The sequence below is a fragment of the Pogona vitticeps genome, chromosome 11 (genome assembly GCF_051106095.1).
Source record: "Pogona vitticeps strain Pit_001003342236 chromosome 11, PviZW2.1, whole genome shotgun sequence".
Lineage (NCBI taxonomy): Eukaryota > Metazoa > Chordata > Lepidosauria > Squamata > Agamidae > Pogona > Pogona vitticeps.
Genome location: NC_135793.1, coordinates 17,417,776 through 17,438,582, shown reverse-complemented (window position 1 = coordinate 17,438,582; position 20,807 = coordinate 17,417,776). Strand labels below are relative to the sequence as shown.

Below are 20,807 nucleotides of genomic sequence, written 5' to 3'. Positions count from 1 at the left end.
TTCTGGTCACATCAGAAGTCCTTAATGTTTAGTCATCATGTCTTTGACATTTCCTGTAAGGGATTTAAAATCCTAAAGTATACAGAGCATCCGAAAAGCCTACTAATCTGTAATCCAGGTGTATTGAAATCAGGAGACTGCTCCTTTGTAAACTGGGACGACAGGCAGACATCCAAATCTATCCCAAACTCATAGCTATTGCAGTCTATCAGATTAAACACAAGCCAACTGGAGAACAGCACAATCATGCTCAGAACAAGATATCATAAGGACTCCTTTTCCCTGTATCTTGGTGGCAGAGCACATATTTTATATGCAAAAGGTCCCAATCTCTCACATCTCCAGGCAAAAAAGATCAGGTAACAAGTGGTGTGAATGCTTGTGACTCTGGAGAAACTGTATCAGAAGACAATATGGGACCGGGCTGGTGTTTGATGACTCTAGGTTGGTGGGAAATGGGAATCCACTCTGGATTTCAGTCGAAACTTTACAGGCATGATCAAAATTGTTGAATCTGTTTTGGGGATAGGGCTCAGCACTTTGGATAGCTCATGACTAAAAACCCATGGCTGATTAACACATACATACACACCAAAAAAAAAACACCCCTGGAATCATCAGCTTCCTTTAGGCTGGCCCTAGTTAGAATATTTGCATCACTGCAGATGGTGACAGCAGCCATGAAATTAAAAGACGCCTGCTTCTTGGGAGAAAAGCGATGACAAACCTCAACAGCATCTTAAAAAGCAGAGACATCATCTTGCCAACAAAAGTCTGCATAGTCAAAGCTATGGTTTTTCCAGTAGTGATGTATGGAAGTGAGAGCTGGACCATAAAGAAATCTGACCGCCGAAGAATTGATGCTTTTGAACTGTGGTGCTGGATGAGGCTCTTGAGAGTCCCCTGGACTGCAAGGAGAACAAACCTATCAGTTCTGAAGGAAATCAACCCTGAGTGCTCACTGGAAGGACAGATCCTGAAGCTGAGGCTCCAAGACTTTGGCCATCTCATGAGAAGAGAAGACTCCTTGGAAAAGACACTGATGCTGGGAAAGTGTGAAGGCAAGAGGAGAAGGGGATGACAGAGGACGAGATGGCTGGACTGTATCATCGAAACGACCAACATGACTTTGACCCAACTCACCCCAAACAAAGCTGCTTCTGATTTTTATTTTTTTTATTCAGTCTCCCTCAATGTGGAGGTCAACAAATGGAGGTTTGTCTTTCAAGGCGGGTGAGGCACCACCCCACCTCAGGCTGCCCCCCACAAGCCCATTTCTCCTCATCTCCTTACTTAGACATGTTCACCACAGAATGCCCGCTGAGGGCTTTGCTTGTATTCCCCTCCTCCTGAACTTCCAGCCTCACTTGGGGTGAGGAGGTGTGAAAGCGAAACTGAGGGAGGAGGAAGAAGATAGTGTTTTCAAAGTAGATGAATCATTCAAGAGTTCGTTTATATTACCACTCCCCATTTGTTCACATAGCTCGACAGGGGTTCAAACCCTTGTGTCCTATTCTGACACTATGTCCACCATACTACAATGGCTGTAACTGTGTCCATGTGTGCATATCTATATCCTTTTTTGTCCCAGCTTTCCCTGCCTCCACTCATGGTTGGCTGTTGTGCCTTCCACACCGCCAATCACAACCAACAACCTTGGCGTACTACACTCAGAGTTCTTCTGGCTTCTGAAGTACAGCCTGTGGGCACACAGCCGTTACTATGGCGATGTCACAGTTCCTTCTAAAGAAGACCTACCAAGTTGTATCTTTACTCATTTTCTCCAAGACAGGCTCCATATTATATCTTATAACAGTCTTCCAAAGCTGTCAATCTCTCTCTCTCTCTCTCTCTCTCTCTCTCTCTTTGTGCAAGTTTTGATTTGCTATTAAATGTTGGCTTTGTTTACAATTTTGCCCTGGATTTGGACCAAATCAGCCGGATTTGGACCAAACTATGTGAGGTTTGGATCAAAATGAAGTATCCAGATTAGGAGTTGAAGCAAAGTGAATTTAAGATTGAATTGTGTCAGGAGCAAAATCAAGTAGGATGTGACAAAGATTGCTTAGGGCATTTATTATTATTATTATTTCATTTCTTAAAGTAAAAGAGCCTCCTGGCACAGTGGTTAAACTGCTGTACTGTAGTCAAAACTGTGCTCACGACCTGGGGTTCAAATCCCAGGTAGCAGCTCAAGGTTGACTCAGCCTTCTATCCTTCCGAGGTCGGTAAAATGAGTACCCAGCTCGCTGGGGGGGAGGGCAATGTGTAGCCTGCATAATTAACTTGTAAACCGCCCAGAGAGTGCTTGAAGCGCTATGGGGCGGTATATAAGCAGCACACTTTTAAAGTAAGAAATGACTGAAATCTGACAAGTTTATTCTCCCCTTTAAGGTCAATCATGTTTCCAAATGCCATATACATTAGTACAATGTATATGGGCATGGGAGGCTTACAAAGCAATTCAGAGCACAGTGCACTAATTGTTCTTGACCTAATCAGGGTAGATTCAGAAGCCTCTCATTTAGATCAGCAGACTTGCACAAGGCCTCAGTTTGGTTTTAGTCAAGAAAATGCTTTTAAGTAAGCTGTAAAATGCTATTAAATTGTTACGTTGAATTTTAAAATGCTTGGTGGTCCTTTAAAATTCTTTAGTGTGATGATTCTTTTAATTTGAGGAGAGCATGTTAAACTGTTTTTTGTCATTTTTAGTAAAAAAAGAGAGAGAGAGAGAGGAGAAAGAAATTTACAAAAAAAAACAACAATTATATTCTTCTAAAGTGACAGAAGACATAAGAAAGCTGAAGCTTCCCCATCAGTTTATCGGAGAGAAGCCAACTACTAATTAATTCCTCCTTGTTCTAAACCACCAAGTCACAGTAGACTTTCCATCTGGCTTCCACAGAGTGAGAGGATGAGATAGCAGGGTTCATTCAATCAGTTTGTGGAGGAGATGAGCTTCCATTTAATGCCATTCTCCTCCTTTTTCAACTATTCCTTTTCAGTGGTTATTACAAGAACTCCTCTGCATGCTTAAAAAAAGGTGCCAGCTCTCTCATTTTTAATTACTATTAAAAGGGTATGCATTGTCTCTGACGTATTTTTGGTATCACCTGGCAAGACAAAGTTCCGAATAGAGTAGTCCTCGAATGAGCTGGAATTGTTAGCATGTATAAATTACTAAAACAGTGATGTCTATGTTGGCTTGGGCATGTCATGGGAATGGCTGATGGTCAGATTCCAAAAGATCTCCTGTATGGAGAATTAGTGCAGGGAAATCGCCCCAGAGGGAGACCACAGCTGCGATACAAGGATATCTGCAAGCGGGGTCTGAAGGCCTTAAGAATGGACCTCAACAGATGGGAAACCTTGATATTTGAGCGTTCAGCCTGGAGGCAGGCAGTGCATCACGGCCTCTCCCAATTTGAAGAGACCCTTGTCCAGCAGACCGAGGCAAAGAGGCAATCCTGAAACCAGCAAAATCAGGGAGCTGGACAGGGGACAGATTGTCTCTAGTATGGTAGAGATTGTCACTCTCGAATTGGCCTTCTCAGCCACACTAGACGCTGTTCCAGGTCCTCCATACAACGCACGTTACCATAGTCTCTCAAGACTGAGGGATGCCTATTGGGTAAAAGGGTAAACTTTAGATTGGTTTAAACATGATAAAATAGTGTTAAATTAAGAAAGAGCAAGCTAGTATGGTTTCACAGCATGTAGGACAGCAATCAGAGTGTTTATTTTTATTTTTTTATTTTTTGCCATTTTGTGGAATGCCTTGTTGTGCACTTGGTCACACATTCAGCGGCACAACGCTGTGTGACCAAGTTCATGGTGAACATTCTGCAAAAGGACAAAAACTATCAGTATCAGGTTAGAAACCAGTTTTGGGCTATTTCCCTCTGATATGAGCCTTTCAACTTTCGAAGCAGTTGAACCAATTAAGTTTGATTTTTTTTTTTCTCCTATTGTGTGAATTTGGAGCAACACTGACATTCAGTGGCCAGTTACGTCTGGCACAAAATATTGCTCCCCGTTCCTTGTACTGGAGAGCTTTTGTGAAAGGAATGAACATTGGCTCGGATTAATCAAACCACAGAGCAGTTCACTATTTCTGCTTAGGAAACGTTATGATCTGGAGTTTAAAGTGATGGAAGACAGGACCTGTAACTAGAGCAGGGCAACTGTGACATTGCCAGAGAGCAGCAAAACCAGAGGAGGCCACAGTCCGGAGGTGAATCTACTAGTGAGAGTTAGGAAAATAAACATTGCACCCATCTATTTCCCACCAAATCACACGAGGAGGTGATGCTGAGAAGGCAGCAAAGGAGAGTGTCATTTGGTCAGAAGAAACTTATGGAGAGAAGAAGGAAAAGAAGAACCGATCCATGTTTCTTGTAGGCCAAATCTGCCTTCTCAGCCTGATCGTGCTTTCCTTTGGTGAGCGTATTCCGGGCAAATGGCTAAGTGATGCTCCCTCCATCAGAACCTGGAGAAGTCCATCACTTTTAGGAGTTATAATTCCTCAACTCTCCCAAACAAGTTTACAGTGGTGCCTGGCTAGACGATGATAATCCATTCCACTGAAATCACTGTTTAGCGAAATCATTGTCTAGCAAAAAGCATTTCCCCATTGGAATGCATGAAACCTGTTGAATGCGTTCCAATGGGGAAGAATCGTCGTTGTCTAGCGAAGATCGGCCATAGGAAAGCCGCTTTGCGAAACGCCGACCAGCTGTTTAAATTGCTGTCTTGAGAAGCTTAGGTCCCGATAACACCTGTTTTGCAAGCGCAGAGGAAGCTGTCAAAATCGTCATCTAGCAAAAATCGGTTTGCGAAGCAGAGACCAAACATTGTCCAGTGAAATTCCCCCATAGGAATCACTGTTTTGCGAATCACTATAGCGATCGCAAAAAGTCAATGTCTAGTGAAAAAACTGTCACGTGGGGTACCTGTCTAGTGAGGCACCACTGTAGTCCAAAAAAAGGTAACCTTTGTAAATTGAGACTCTCACAGCTAAACCATGTTTCTATGTATTCCCAGCCTCTGTATTTGCAAATAAACTAAGATATTATAGATGTTTCTCAAGTTGCTAGTAAACTCTCTTTTTCAAGAGATCCAAATATTAAGGTATTAAGATCATCAGGAGATTATCCACTGCCTTCCCAGGTGCATTTGGTGGGGACACGGGAAATGGCCTTCTCTAGCAGTGACTGCCAGACTTTGGAACTCCCTGCCACATTTCTCAGGATGGTATTTGCTTGATCCTTTTTAGTATTTATATGCTTAGTGTTTTAGCTTTAAATATTTTCTTTTAATGATGTAAGCTCTCTTTTTAAACTCACTATTTTAGCTTTAAATATTGTTTTCCAGTGTTTTAAGTCGCCTTGAGTCTTTTTTAAGGAGAAGGCAGGGTAAAAATACTTAAATTAATAAATTAAATAAATATATTTCAGTTCTGTCTGGGGAATGCCTCAGTGTTCACAAAGGGAAGTGTGTGTGGCATCGTGAGGTGACTACGATGCTGAATAGGGACATGCACATGGGAATGGACTATTCCCAAATCTTACACCACAGATACAATGTCTATGGCTGGCTTGCCTCAGATTAAATGCTTCAGAAACGAAACTCATTCCATTGCCATCTATCCAGCATAGAGCAATCATGCAGCGTATAACCCATAGAAAACCAGCCCTAAACTAAAATGAAGTCAGTGAACTGCAGTAATTCATTTTATGCTTGACAGAAACAAAGGCCACCCTCAGCCTGACATTTCTCTAGAACGGTCTTCAACTGAGGGGTGGCCGCGTGTCCAGTATTACAGAAGGCAGTTCCTCATTTGAAGGGCGGCCAGAGGACAATCTCCTTTTGAAGGTCCCTTCTGTTCCATCAGCTGTCTGATCCAAGACTGATTCTAAGATAAAGAAACATAAGCAGGAAGGTCGAGGCTCCTTCAACTGCGGCCACCACATTGGCGGAAAAGGAACGGAGAAGAAACTGGGGCGCAGGATGGAAAAGGCAGGGAGGCAAGGCTGAACTGAGAAACTATTGGGCTCTAGAACATTCTGAAGACAGCTTTGTGCAGGTTCAAAAGCCATATATGTGTGACTCACAGAGACCACAAAGAACAGTTACACTTCTGCTTAAATTAAAAGCACAATTTTTAACTTTTCACCCTTACAGATATATCTGTGGAACTAGAGATGGGCACATACTGCTGATTTGGCAGTTCATGTTTGCTTGTTTCCTGGCCAAACAGGTGTCTGGCCGTTCTCTGCCCCATGCGCCCACTTAGAGACAGCACCCTGGCTTCCCTGCCCCACCTCCTCTGGGCACTGGCAGTTCGTACCCCTCTCTAATTCGTATACACAAAGTTGTGCAAGCTATCTTCCGTCTTCCATTTATTCCAACATATAAATGGCCAGCCTATCAAGCTCTATTGTGAATCCTAGCTGGAGTAGATCCTTTTGAATAAAAAGTAACCGTAACCTCCCTTTTGTGATGCCCAAGTGACTACTCTAAATCTAGCAATGGTGATAATTCATTCCAGTTGGCAACAGCAATTGCTAGGTATTGCTAGGAACTGGCTTTTGCGCCATCAACATATGCTCCCACAAGAATAACACTCATGCAGGAAGACGTAGCTCCATTTCCTGGGCTGAATTCTGACCTGTTTGGGACACACACACCCTGGGGGTTAAAAACCACCCCAAATAGTAAGTCGCATGAAGTAGACACATTGAATTCATGGGGATCTGGTGAGTCAACTCCTCTGTACATTCAAATCAGTCTACTCTAATTGCAATTTACTGCACTCAAGAAAGTCACAACCAGAATAGGCCCATTTGAATCAATAGAACTTACAGAGGAGTTGACTCACCAAATCTCCACTAATCAATGGATTTACTGTAGTGCAACTTACTACGCTAAACAATATAATGTCAGCAATTATTATAGATCAGATATAGGGGAACCTGTCTGGCCAATATCTGCCACAGTTCCCATCAGCATATAGCTCATACTACTAGTGATGAAGGGACTATGGGAACTATAGAGTGGTCGAAATGACCAGATAAGCGGGGTATAAATAGAATGAATGAATGAATGAATGAATGAATGAATGAATGAATGAATGAATGAATGAATAATATAATATAATCCCAAACATTTGGAGGGATAAAGAGTCCTCAACTCTGATCTGGAATAGGGATGGCAAGATAGTAGTTTGGGAGCTACCAATAGATGTCTGGACGACTTACAGCAGACCAGCAAAGACCTCTGAACTCCAGCTAGACACAGAACAGCTCCCTGAAATAAGGAAAAATGAGGGTATCTACAAATTGCATGATTGGCTCAGTTCTGATGCCAAAATTTCTGTGTGGAGGAACTGTTCACAGACACCGTGTTATTTAATTCTCAGCACATGCCTTTTCCTAGTGGTTCTAGTTTGTGGACCTCAAGGTTCTAGAGAAAACAAAAAGAAGAATCCTACATGCTTTTGATCCATCTTCCACTTCCCTTGATGATAGGGTAATCAAGGAAAGTCTATCAGAGTAGAATTAAGGATTCCTTTGCCAACACTGGCATTGAATTTTGTAGAAGGAGAGAGATGTTAATTGTTTGGGATCAAGAGATGTAATTAAGGAGCTGCATTGTGAACTTCTGCCAACAAACACAAGGAGAATTAATCTAGCAATCAGTCCTACTGATGTTCACGTAAGATTTGCATAGGTTGCTGTAGCTCATCACAGCTAACTGATGTGCTGCCAGGGCACATCTCAAGTGCACAATTCAGAATGTGACAGGCATGTGACCATGTTTATTTATTTAATTTATTTATTTATTGCATTTATATGCCACCTATCTAGCTACTTCCCAGCACCTCACCAATAAGTTAAAACTGCACAGACTTTATGCAAACTCCATTAGGTTTCTAGCCACTATTCTCATAATAGTTTCCAACACATTCACAGGATGGCAGGCTCCAGCTATTATAGGTAAGAACAGATCAAGAGATTCTGTTGCATGAGATAACCAAGCCCAAGGCAGTTAAGACTATTTTAGAAAAGTGGATTAAGGATATTGACTTTCAATATTCCATATCAAATGCCTACAGAATCTACTCACCTTCGCATTTTGGTCTAACCTCTGAGTTCCTCCAAAGTGCCAGGAATTCGGAAAATCTGACCATCACAAAATACTGGCAGGTCTTTTCAGGAGCCAGATTTAATCACCTTCCATCTGCGGTCTTAGATGGGTGCTCTTATGGTGTGCCATATGAAAATCAACTGTGTCCCAAGGATTTCAAAACTGGAGGTATGTGCTTTTTGTATGCAATTTTTACAGGGATGAATGTACAGTACCAGACTTCTTCAACCTGTAATGAGTAGTTTCCTAATTCAGTCCTTGGATCTGCATTTGAAATATTTCCTAGCTGACATGAATAAGTCCAGCACAGAGCTGGTGGCTATGTTTCTTCTTTCTGCACAAAGAACACACAAGAAGATGCTCACCTCTGTTTTATAATATTTGTTTATAAGTTATGTCCATGTGATTCACTGTTTTTTTTTACTGTTTCTGGAATGTTTTGTTGGATCTGTGACCATACAAGATTGATTGATTGATACCCAAATCCAGGAGTTTCAACATGTCGTTTGCTTCCATTTAGGTAAAGGTTCCCTTTGACATTTTTTTAGTCCAGTCGTGCCCGACTCTAGGGGGCGGTGCTCATCCCGCTTTTCAAGCCATAGAGCCAACGCCTGTCCGAAGACAATCTTCCGTGGTCACGTGGCCAGTGTGACTAGGGAACACCGTTTAACCATCACACCGAGATGGTACCTATTTATCTACTCGCATTTACATGCTTTCGAACCGCTAAGTTGGCGAGGAGCTGGGACAAAGCGACAGGAGCTCACTCCATTGTGTGGATTCGATCTTGTGACTGCTGGTCTTCCCACCCTGCAGCACAGGCTTCTGCGGTTTAGCCCACAGTGCCACCACGTCCCACCATTGCTTCCATTTACCTTCATCCTTTATATCTAAGGACACAGTACTGTTTTATCAAGATAGGAACACAGAATCACAGAACTGCAGGGTTGGAAGGAAGCCAGATATCATCTAGTTCAGCTCCATGGCAGTGCAGGAATCCTGCATCATCTCTTGATCTTCTCTTCTCTGGGCTAAAACAGCTCTCTCAAACATTGCTTCTTGTGGCATGTCTGGACACATTCTAGCCTATTCCAAACTGCCTATGCTACGCAAATTTGAGTAAACAAGACAATCCAGTCAGAGAAATGCATGTAGTTTGCCCATCGCGGCTATATTTAATAATCACTCATTAACTGCTTCTTATGCATCTTACACATCAGCCAAAAATCTATTTACTCTAGAGTAAGCAGTTTCCCATTGCTATCCAAAATAGCAAGATTTCATTTACTAGCAATGGATTATTAACAGCTGCTGTACATCTCTTGTAAAATTCCATCAGCTGTTTACCAGATATCTACTTCAGGGATGTATCTTACAGCCTTTTTTAATGAAATAAGTACCTTCGAGATATAGATTTGTATCATAGCCGGCATCTTCAAATACAAACATATTTCTAGAGAAATGCATATCCTCCAGGCTTCAGGCTATCTTCCACTTCACTTCGATTCCTTAATGAATTGATTCTTAAAGTAACAACGATTCAGCATGTTTGACCTGGGGGGTGGGGGTGGGACCCATTTTCCTTTCTAACCATAACTTCTTTTCTGAGTAGCATCAAGGAAATGGTAAAAATGCCCAGTACGAATTGCTACTCATCTTAAAGATCTTAGATTATAGAAATATAATTCATGTAAACACAGATTACACCATTATGTAACCTAGCCGTCCTTGATTTTAATTTTTTTAGGTGAGAAAACACACCACCACCAAACTGCTAAAATAATCTGCAAAAATACAGCCAAGGTTAGGGTTAACATACAGCTGCATACCTTATTTCCATTAGTTGTTCAAAGCATTAAATGGAGCATATGTCTCCTGAATTTATTTATTATTTTAAAAAGCCTTACAGGACAAAAGAAATAATAATTAAGCATTTAATCTATTTCGGTTTGTCTGTCTCGGCCAGGGAAATCTTTACAAATTAGCTTGAAAGAGGTCTGGTTTCCAGAAACAGCTTTTGGTAGGCAGGCCATAATTTTATTTCTAAATTGGGTCAATAAAGAGCCATCTACATGTGTGCAAGTGAATTGATCTCTGCAAGAGCCTTAGTGGGCCTTTTAAAAAAACAAATAATAAGGTAGCAAACGAAAAGAAAGGCCTGGTTATGATGCTTTTTTTAAAAAAAGAAAGCAATGTGAGCCAAAAGGTTTAAAAGCTCAGGTGAAACCAGGCCAAAACATTTTATTAACATTTGTTTCCTCTTCTGTTCTAGACACGGCAGTCCAATGTAGAGTTAACCATGTTGATGGCACTTTTCCACGCTTCATTACAAACTCTGAAAACTTGTACTTATAAACCTTTTTTACAGTATCGAAGAGAAGGACAATCTCTTCTCTGTCATTATGTGAAAAGCTCCATACTTTTATGTCCATAGCCCCTCAGAAAGCTAACCATTGGCCCTTCAGCCTGTTATGGCCTTCTGGTGACAATTTCTGCTGGTGCTTTTGATTGCCTTACCCCCATTATTCTTCTTGTAGGTGCTGAGAAATGCAGTCTTTTTCAGAACACAGTATTGGCTATCTGACTTTTAAGGTTTTACAGCTTAATGGTAGATGTCTTATATGGAATACTAGACATCGGGCCAATACATGAAGGAAAAATGGGCGTAACTGCTGTATCAAGTACTTGCAGGCCTCTTTGAAACACTATCTATCTATCTATCTATCTATCTATCTATCTATCTATCTATCTATCTATCTATCTATCTATCTATCTATCTATCTATCTATCTATCTATCTATTTGATTTATACCCCGCCCATCTGGCCTAAAAGGCCACTCTAGGCGGCTAAAGCTAAAGCTAATATGCAGGTTGAATTTAACCCGTGAAGCCAAACAAATTTTAGTGGTGTAGGCAACATACCTCCACATGTGGTGGCAGTGTACAGGGGTTCAACAATGTTGAGCACACTGGCATTCAATGAGAATGCCACTGGCATTCAATGAGAATGCAAATACAACATAACAATGAGACATAAGAGTGTTGGGTCGTTTGGAAGCTGATATGCCACTATGGCTGCAAGATAAACCTATAATGATGAAAGTGATAAGCCAGATTCCTTTAAATGAAGAAGAAATCTAAGTACTGCGTGGGGTTCCATTGGTTGAGTGTGAGCCTGAATGGTTTCTGTGAAGTGCAAAGACCTTTTCCATTTATAAGAGTAGAAACACTTAGCAGATGGCTTCCTGGAGGCTTGTAGAATTGTCTCTAAGGAGGGTAAAACCTCCATGCTATCAATCTTAAGCTGTCTATACAGTACAGTATATGGATGGCGAACTAGATGTTCATAAAGTGTTAGTAAATTGCCCCACATGGGGAGTAGTAAACTGTCAGATGCCATCAACTGTGAGTGATCATGTCAAAAACCTCTGGAGCTAGCTTCCATCTGTGAGATGAAGTTTTCCTGCTGACACGGTTTCCTTCCTAATGGTCGTATCCTGGTATGTGAATTGCTATGGGGCACACACGCCTCCATATTCATCAATCCCACAGGAGACTTGTAAGACCGAGAAGATTTATGGAATGAGTTTCCCCTCCCTTGTTTAGGTAGAAAAAGCACTGTGATATTATCAATCACAATCTGCACCACCCAACCTCTTACCAGAAGCTCAAAAGCTTTCAAGGCCTTGAAGGTGGCTAGGAGTTCAAGATAATTGATGTGATTCTCTTCTCTTGAGGAGGCCACTTTGCATGAATTGAGGTGTCCCAGCAACGGGCTCCCCATCATCTGTAGTAAGTAGGATCAATGGCTGCAATTGCTTGAACGGAATTCCCATTGATAAATTGTGTGGTTACATTGACCGCTGAAGTTCCAAAATTAGTTCGGAAGAAAGCGGAAGTCCGTTGAGAGCACTGTTTCTGTTGAAGTGGTGAAGAAACCAACCCTGTGAAGGTGTCAATTTCAAATGGTAATATCTGACCACCACTGTGATTGAGGACATACGTCCCAGATTTTGAACCAGATGTCCTGGTACTAAGGTACAACAGATCATTTCTCATGCTGTGAGAATTAGTATTAATATCCTTTGTGGAACAAAAAAGCCCTCACCACTACTGCATTTAAAATAACACCTATGTATTTTAATTTCTCTGGTGGGAACCAGGGAAGACTTCTGCAAATTCATGCAGAGACTGACACCAGACAACAAACTGAACGCAAAAGCAGTTTCTTTTCAGAATGGTGTGTGAATGCAAAGCTAGGAGCTGCTCATCTATATAAGGGAAGACAGGAATTCTGAGAAATGCTGTGATTGGAGCTGTACTTTTTTTTAAAAAACCAGCAGGGCTGTAAACACACCAAATGGAAGGACCTTGACTTTGTGGATCTTGTTTACTAGAGGCAAAGAAAATGACAGTGATCCTGTCCAATGGTTCTATAAAAAGAAGCACCCTTCAAGTTCACTACAGCAAACCAGTTTCCTTTTCTCAGCAATGGAAGGATAGTAGAAGGGGTCGCCGTGCAGAATTTCTTTGCTACTACATATTTGTTGACTGCATGGAGATAGGGAGTAGGACACAGCCCTTTGTCCTTTTTGAAAACTGTGAAGTACCTTGAATAAAAACCGTATCTAATTCTTACAAATGGGACCAGGTCTATAATAACCTTTTGTAGCAAAGCCAGTATCTCCTCTCACAAAATCTGAGATGATCTTGTTCTGCGAATTCTGCCAGCGGTTGGAATTTCAGCAAACTCTATAGCATAATCCCAGGAAATAACAGAGAGAACCCAACAATGATTTGTAACTTTGCACCATTTGGTTATAAAATGTGCAAGGGTTCAATTGCTGGGGAAAGAAAAACAGCACTGAGAAGTTGTAATATGGTCACTCTTGGTCACAGGAGAGTCAAAAACAGAGTTTAGTTTTCCTGTTGGATTTCTTCAAGGTAGGTGTAGATTTGAGCTTGTTCTACTTTGATTTATGATGGCAAGGTATAGGAGCAGTTCTGTTCAAAGTCCTAGACCGTTCTGATGGTGATAGGTTTTTAGAATAGTATAGATAAGACTAGAATAGTATAGATAAGATTGTCTTTTAATGTATTGACAATTCTGTGTGGGGACACCCATGTGCTTTCTTGCCGTTCTCTTTTCTTCCAGGCCCTCCATTAACCTGTGTTGAAGAATTAAACACATTAAAGGGGAGATCCACTGTTTAAATTCCGAGTATACAGAAATTTTCGCTGCATGCACAACACCTCAAGGCCGCGTCAGGTGCCATAGACTTAGAACAGTTAGCCACATGTCTTGTAGAATGGATCAGGTATATGGATCTCTTCGGGGATAGCCCTCTGAACCTGAATGTCACTTGTTATTTTTGTTGGACTGCATATTGGAGGATGTTGGAGTCAGTCTGTTGGTTAATAGAGTCCACAGCCTGGACTTTTGCCCGAGATAGGTTTTACCACGACTGCTGATTTTTCAGAACCACCTTGGTGAACACCTTACAAACTGAGCAATTTTGGGATAAATGTGTCTCTCCCCAGATGGCAGGGGCACTTAGAATGGTAGTCGCTATGGGGAATTTTCAGCTCACACTGAAGGCACTTCTTAAATAGTGCCGGAACGGCTATTTATTTTGCTAGGGAAAAGGCGGCCAGTTGGATTGGGGGGAATGACAAAAAACAGGAAAATTGACTCCACTTTTTGGGAAGGTTATAAGAGTGCTAAAGAGAAAAAGGGAAAGAATGGGAAAGAAAGGTACGTAAAGAGGAATAGGTAAAATTTATGGTCTGGAACAGTCTTGTGGCAGACGGAGAGAGACTGAGAGGAACCTAAAGGTGCCCTGAAGCATGCACACAGAGTGATGAGGTGAAGAGCTTTTAACTTTGGCTGTGCGATTTTCAAACACTCTGACTGCACTTTTATGCGGGTGCAAAACCCAACTGTGTGATTCACAGAGGCCACAAAAATTGAGAATTCATTTCCCCACCCAGAAGACCAGTCAGCCCATGCAAACTTTGGGCAAGCTACAATCTCCCAGGGCACTTCCAGATAAAGGGAATTCTAGACCATTTCTGAGTACTCTGTACGTAGAAAATCCCTGAAGTCTTCTGGGTTGCCAGAAGTCATAATGGAATTGAAGACATGTAATTATTATTATTGCGGTAACAATGGAAAGCCAAATGGTCATCTGATGAATGAAAATGTCACTTGGCAAAGGGGTAGGTTAATGAAATCACATAGTTTCATTCTTAAATGAGACTTCAGCAAGCCTTTAGATCTTTTTAAACTATGACATCACTCTAAAAACACCTCTAATAAATGAAATAGGAAAAGCCATAATAACAGAGTTGACACTAGTTCTTCTTCTGCTTCTAATGCTTCTGAAAATGAAATCTAATTTAAAGGTTTCTTTTTTTAAAAAACAAAGTACTAAGATATATGACAATCAGAAACTCCGGACATAATCTAGCTGAATAAGGACACACACAATGATTTACGACCCATTGAGAAAACTATTGTTTATTTAGAAAAAAAGTTACACTGGTAGAATTCATCAGATAAAAAAATTGGTTTTCCTTTTTTTAAAAATGCCATTGTGAAACATTTTTTGACTAAAGTTCAGCAATACAAAGCTCCTGTAGCTGTAATATTGAAACCTAATTTTTATTTCTGTTTGGAAGAAACCATTTCCCAATTTCTCCAAAAATATTATGACAAACATAAGGTGTAGTGAGGAACGACAAGAGTGTAGGTATTTTTTTTTCATTTTTTTTTAAACAGGTCAATATTGTTCACATAATATACAAATAATTCCTAAGCACTGCATCAAAACAGTGTTCCCACTTGGTTTTAGTTATTGATATTAAAAACAAATAAATAAAAATTGGATTTTAAATGAGGTAAATTCCAAAGGTTCAAATAACTGTTTATTTGTTGGTTTTCAAACACCTAAAATAATGCATTTCCAATTGAAAAAGATGACTAAACTCAGGCAGTATTTTGATAACCTAACATGGAACTCTGTACACATGAAAACCTCATTTGCACGATGGCAACTGTTTGCAGCACATTGTGCTAAAAATATGGAACATGTAACACTTTCAGCCAGGTACTGAAAATAAATGCGTAAGAAACTAAGCGACGAGTTAAAAATACAGTAATGTACAACTCAACAATCAAATCTTCAGCCATGGGAGGAAAATAAAGCAGAGAACTGAATAATTTAAGGAGATGCAGATGGGTTCTCTTCATTACGATTTTCTGTGCAATCTATATTCTGGAAAATACATTTCTGGTCACAGCTCAATTTCTTCCCACTTGAACCTTGCCTGAAAAGAAGAACATCAGGGCAACTGAATATATTTCCCAAGGAAGAAGATCCAAAATTACCAGAAAACTGGAAATGTAACTAAGCAGAGTGACTGGAAAGTATTCCAATATACAGTGGGGCCTCGCTTAACGATTGCTTCGTTTAGCGATGAATTTGCATAACGATGGGGTTTTTTAAGAAAATAATATGCACCATTTAACGATGTTTCCTATGGCCGATTTTCGCTTAGTGAAGTTTGGGACCATGCTTCACATAGCGAATGCGTTTTTAGGTCCCCTGCTTCACATAACGATGTTTGTTTTTTCATTTTTAAAAGTGTCTTAAAATGGTCAAAAAAAGTTCTAAATGCTTGGATTCGTTAGAGCACCTTCTAAAATGGGTGCAAACTTAATTTGGCTTTGATCTGACTTTTCATTAATTTTTGCTGATTTTTTTCTCCCCCATAGGAAACAATGGAGCTGTCAAAATTTGACAGCTCCATTGTTTCCTATGGGGGAGAAAACAATTCACAAAAAATTAACGAAAGGTCAGCAACTGTTTTAAATGCTTGGGTTCGTTAGAGCACCTTCTAAAATGGGTGCAAACTTAATTTGGCTTTGATCTGACTTTTTGTTAATTTTTGCTGATTTTTTTCCTCCCCCATAGGAAACAATGGAGCTGTCAAAATTTGACAGCTCCATTGTTTCCTATGGGGGAGAAAACAATTCACAAAAAATTAACGAAAAGTCAGCAACTGTTTTAAATGCTTGGGTTCGTTAGAGGACATTCTAAATCGTGTGCAAGCTACGTTTGGCTTTTTTCTGAGTCTTCGTTAATTTTTTGTGAATTTTTTCCTCCCCCATAGGAAATAATGGAGCTGTCAAATTTTGACAGCTGTCAAAAGTTGGTGGGGGAGAAAAAAATTCAGCAAAAATTAACGAAAAGTCAGATGAAAGCCAAATTAAGTTTGCACCCGTTTTAGAAGGTGCAGAAGCTATTCCAAGCATTTAAAACCGTTTTTGACCCTTTTATGAAACCCTTAAATTTGCAAAAATTGACTTCGCTAAACCATTGAAATGCATTGAATAGGCTTCCAATGGAGGAAACATTGTATCGCTTAACGATGTTTTTTCACTTAAAGACTGTAATCCGTTCCTACCCGGTTTTCAATGCATTCCTATGGGAAATGGCGTTTCACATAACGATGTTTCCCATAGCGATGGGTTTTTTGGAACCAATTAACATTGTTATGCGAGGCACCACTGTATATTTATATATAATAAATAAGTCACAAATATAACTGCAAGTTCCAGCTGGAGTACAATCAATGGGATTTACATATGATGCAATTAATTACCCTATACTAGCTGGGACTAGCAACTAGATGTTGGCTAATGTCAAAATGGCCTAAATTCATGGTAGAATTTTACACACCAGGTTTAGTAGAGAATTGTTATCAAGCCCCTTTGCAGCTGTGTAAAACTGCACATAATCAAAATACAGCACTGTTATAGCTCTGCTGGCACAAGGTCAAAATCACAGCCAGAGGAGTAGGGAAAAATATTCGATATAAAGTCTGAATAATAATAATTGAATGAATTGCTTGGTATGAAATAATCACAGCACTATATCACTGGTTACAAAGTCATTAATAAATATCAAAATGGTGAGTGTTCCTTGGACAGATTAAGCAAGAATGAACACAGAAAGGATAGCTTCCCTTTTCCTCATAAACTATCTGTACCGAACATAATTTTGACTTAACCTGAATACCAGGGAGCAACAGCACTAGCTAAAAGGGAATGTTTATCCTTGGCACCTGCATTTGTTGATTTCTAATTAGAATTCTTCAGTCTTTTAGCAACATTTTACCGTATTTTTCGCACCATAAGACACACTTTTTTCCCACAAAACAGGGGGGTGGAAAGTCTGTGCGTCTTATGGAGCGAAGAAAACAGATTATATTTTCCTGTTTTCTTCTCCTAAAAAATTGGTGCGTCTTATGGAAAGGTACGTCTTATGGAGCGAAAAATACGGTAATTACCGTAGAGAGCAGCTAACACCAGCTAACCACATCTCACCCAAATACAAAACAATTGTCAGGGATATTATTCAACAAATTTGGCACAGAATAAGAGCAGACTGCTACACCTGTGCCAAATCTGGTGTTGTTCTGAAGTCCAGTTTCAAAGTTATATATCTTTTTAATTGGGTCACCCCTGTTTTTAGAATTACCTTGTAAAATGTTGATTTGTTCTGCCGTACAAAAATAATAATAACAAATTGAGAAATCAAACACAGAACAAACAACAGAGGTACTCTGAACGGCAAGTCTGGAAGACAGCTGCCTTAAATTTCTCCCCAAAACCTAATCCACAAGTTTGACTGTGGCAGCATTCAGCACCCTTTCATCTGGGAGATGAAACATGTCCTTCTACCTCTGTACAAAAGGAACATGACATTATAATTGTCCAAAGTTATTTCTTCCAACAGAGGGAAAATAATTTGCTTACAATGAGACTTATCCAAGCTTATAGGTCTGGCTGGGGCATACTGCTGGATGGCTTAGGTCTCTGGCTGTGAAACTAGAGGTTGGGAGTTCAATTCCCCACTGAGCCTCCTTGAGAGGGGCTTGACCTGATGATCTATAGGATCCCTTCCAGCTCTGCAATTCAAAGGTTATAGATGCTGCCGGTTCAAAGACTCCAAAGTAACACAGAAGGGTAAGATATCCTACTGTGAAAAAAACTAAGTCCAGTCTGTAATGTCCGGTGAAGGAAGAGTCTTCCAAACAGCTGCTCTACAAATATCCAAAAGAGGGGCGAAGACAGGAACTAAAACTAGGTTGCCCTCTCACCTAGAGGGAGTCAGTCGCTGCAGAAAAAAATATGGGTCCTCAGTTCCTGCCTACTTAGGTGAATGTAAATATGTCTTTCTCCTCAGAAGAACATGGCAGCTGCTTCAAAGCAGCAGCAATTCTCAGCAAGAACAATTTTATAAGCATCTTACCCCCACCTCCAATGAAAAAGGAACACTGGAAAATTATTCTCACCTTGGTCAGAACAGTGTTCATTATCTGTGCTTGTCTGAAGATTTATGAGTAGATCAAAGATTAAGGGAAATACTTTTGGAAAGAAATGTTCCTAGAAAAATAACTGCACATTGCCAAGAGTGACATAGTGAAAGGATATTGTTTTTTTTCTTCTTTCCCCCCGGTACTGTCTCGTTTTTCTTTTTTCTCTGTTTTCTCTTTATCATGTCTGGACTCCTAAGAAGTAATGAGTGAAAAAAGGAGAAAAAAAAGTTGGTTCTTTTTTCACAGAAAAGTCAAATGCCAACTTATTCCAAAAATTAAGGAGGTTTATTTACTCTTCCTGAAGCGAATTTCTCCTGAAGTACATAAATTAAGATTCTGTATATACACTAACACATTTCTCTCTCTGTGTATCTCATGAGGAAATACAAACTTTATATGATATCAAATGTACTATGAATCTCTTAATCAAGAACAAAAAAGCATTTTGCTAGAAATCACTAGCTGAAATCCTGTTAGTTAATGTAGCAAGATGTAACCAGACTAGTCCCACCGAATCGGTAGGGAGGTGGTGAGTCAACTCTTTCATAAGTTTCACTGATTCAATCGGCCTATTCTAGATGCAAATTCTTACACTAAAGCAAAAGGGTCTCAGCCAGTAAATGGGACAAACGTTGGCCTTGCCTTTTTGCTCCCAGATGAGCTTTTCTCCATCTTTTCCACTTTGATTGAATCTCCTTTTTCTTTGCTTGACGTTTTGGATTTATTTTTTTCCTTCTCCTTTTCACTAGAGCGAGGAGAATCAGAAGGACTTTCACTCTTACTATGTTTTGAGGAACCAGCTGAGAAAAAAAAGAAAAATGACATAAATGAGTTCTTTTGTGAAACTAGATAAGCATTATCAAGAAGAAATAATACGGAAGAGAACATACTTGTTCCGTTTTCCTCTTTCCGACGTTTAGTTGAATCCTGGGGCACTTCGCGGTCACTATTTGAATGATCCTAGACAGAAACCACATTAGTACATTTAGCAAAAAGAGATTTACAAAATACAGTGGTGCCTCGCAAGACGATTGCCTCGCGGGATGATTAATCCGCAAGACGATTGTTTTTTGTGATCACTGTGGCGCTTTGCAAGACAATGTTTTCTATGGACGATTTTCACAAGACGACGATTTTTCCCCATTAGAACGCATTAAATAGATTTCAATGCATTCCAATGGGGAAGTGCGTTTCGCGAGACGATGTTTTCACAAGACGACGTTTTTCACGGAACGAATTAACATCATCTTGAAAGGCAGCACTGTACAAAAAGTTCACTCATAACGGGGTAGGGGATGAGAAGACTTATCCTGCTTTAAAACAACTGAAAGGAACTAGTTGCTTCTTTCTTTGAGGTGCCTGTTTGCATCACAGATGCTAGGAAAAGGCTCCGTGTTTTGGCATCATCAAAATGAGAAGCGGAGATTTGTCTAGAGAGACTCGGGATCATAATTCAATAACTCTATATTTAAGCTATTATGTACAGATAACAAACCCTTTTTCGATCTTTCCTTTCCTTTTCATCCTTCTTCTCTCTTTCTCTGGATCTTTCTCTTGACTTGTCCAGATCTTTCTTCTCCACTTCTCTCTCCTTACTCTTGGACAGTGTTGGAGTAGAGTGGTTAATGTAGTGCTGTTAAATCAAGGGAACATTACCAAGAGTTAATGCATCTTTCTAGAGCCCCCTAAGTTAAAATAACAGTCTTTTGCATCAACATTCTGAAATATTATTGTTGAAGGTCCTTCAGCTATTCCTAATAGAGTATTCTGAAAACTAAAATATCTCAAACTACAAAGATGCAAGAACTGTTTGGCATAAATATACAGTAAAAGAGTATTATGTGTTACTGACACAAAGGTATCCTGAATCCAATTAATAACTATCAGGTAAGGAAAACAGGCAAACCTGATATTCAAACAGGCTGCCAATATGAAGTTTTGCTAAATGCACTATTACTTATTAAATCACTATTACTATTAAATAATTTTAAAAAGCATACTGACTCTGCTTTCTATATGCTTTTTAGAAGAGCTAAAATCTTTTTAAAAGGAACAGAAAACTGAAGAATATCTTATGACATTATTCAGCTTGGATTATCTTTAGTATTTTTTTAGCACATGTAACTTTCAAAAATCATTTAGAAAAGTCTAATCTACACAATTCCAGTACATATATTTTTGCAAATGTTGGAGGCTTTTAAAAAAGTGAAGCTCTTTTGGAAGCAACACAAACCTAAGGTGCATAATTTCTATTGTATATCAGCTGCCTGTTC

The 20,807-nt window shown here is 39.9% G+C and overlaps 1 protein-coding gene across 3 annotated transcripts in view; it reads right to left on the bottom strand.

The window, feature by feature from the left end:
- Window positions 1-14,641: 14,641 nt before the first annotated feature.
- THOC2 (THO complex subunit 2) overlaps window positions 14,642-20,807 on the bottom strand; it is a 59,337-nt gene continuing 53,171 nt past the window's right edge. Inside the window, exons 34-39 of one of the 3 annotated variants that reach the window (XM_072981130.2) lie at window positions 20,030-20,167; window positions 19,425-19,494; window positions 19,177-19,334; window positions 18,650-18,726; window positions 18,511-18,558; window positions 14,642-15,477 (exon numbers count right to left, since the gene is read on the bottom strand). In XM_072981130.2, coding sequence (XP_072837231.2) covers window positions 18,531-18,558; window positions 18,650-18,726; window positions 19,177-19,334; window positions 19,425-19,494; window positions 20,030-20,167 — 471 coding nt within the window. In that variant the 3' untranslated portion in view covers window positions 14,642-15,477; window positions 18,511-18,530. Of the gene's footprint in view, window positions 15,478-18,510; window positions 18,559-18,649; window positions 18,727-19,176; window positions 19,335-19,424; window positions 19,495-20,029; window positions 20,168-20,807 lie in introns of those variants that run through there. The other 2 variants (XR_013538676.1, XR_013538677.1) reach the window with 2 other exon arrangements.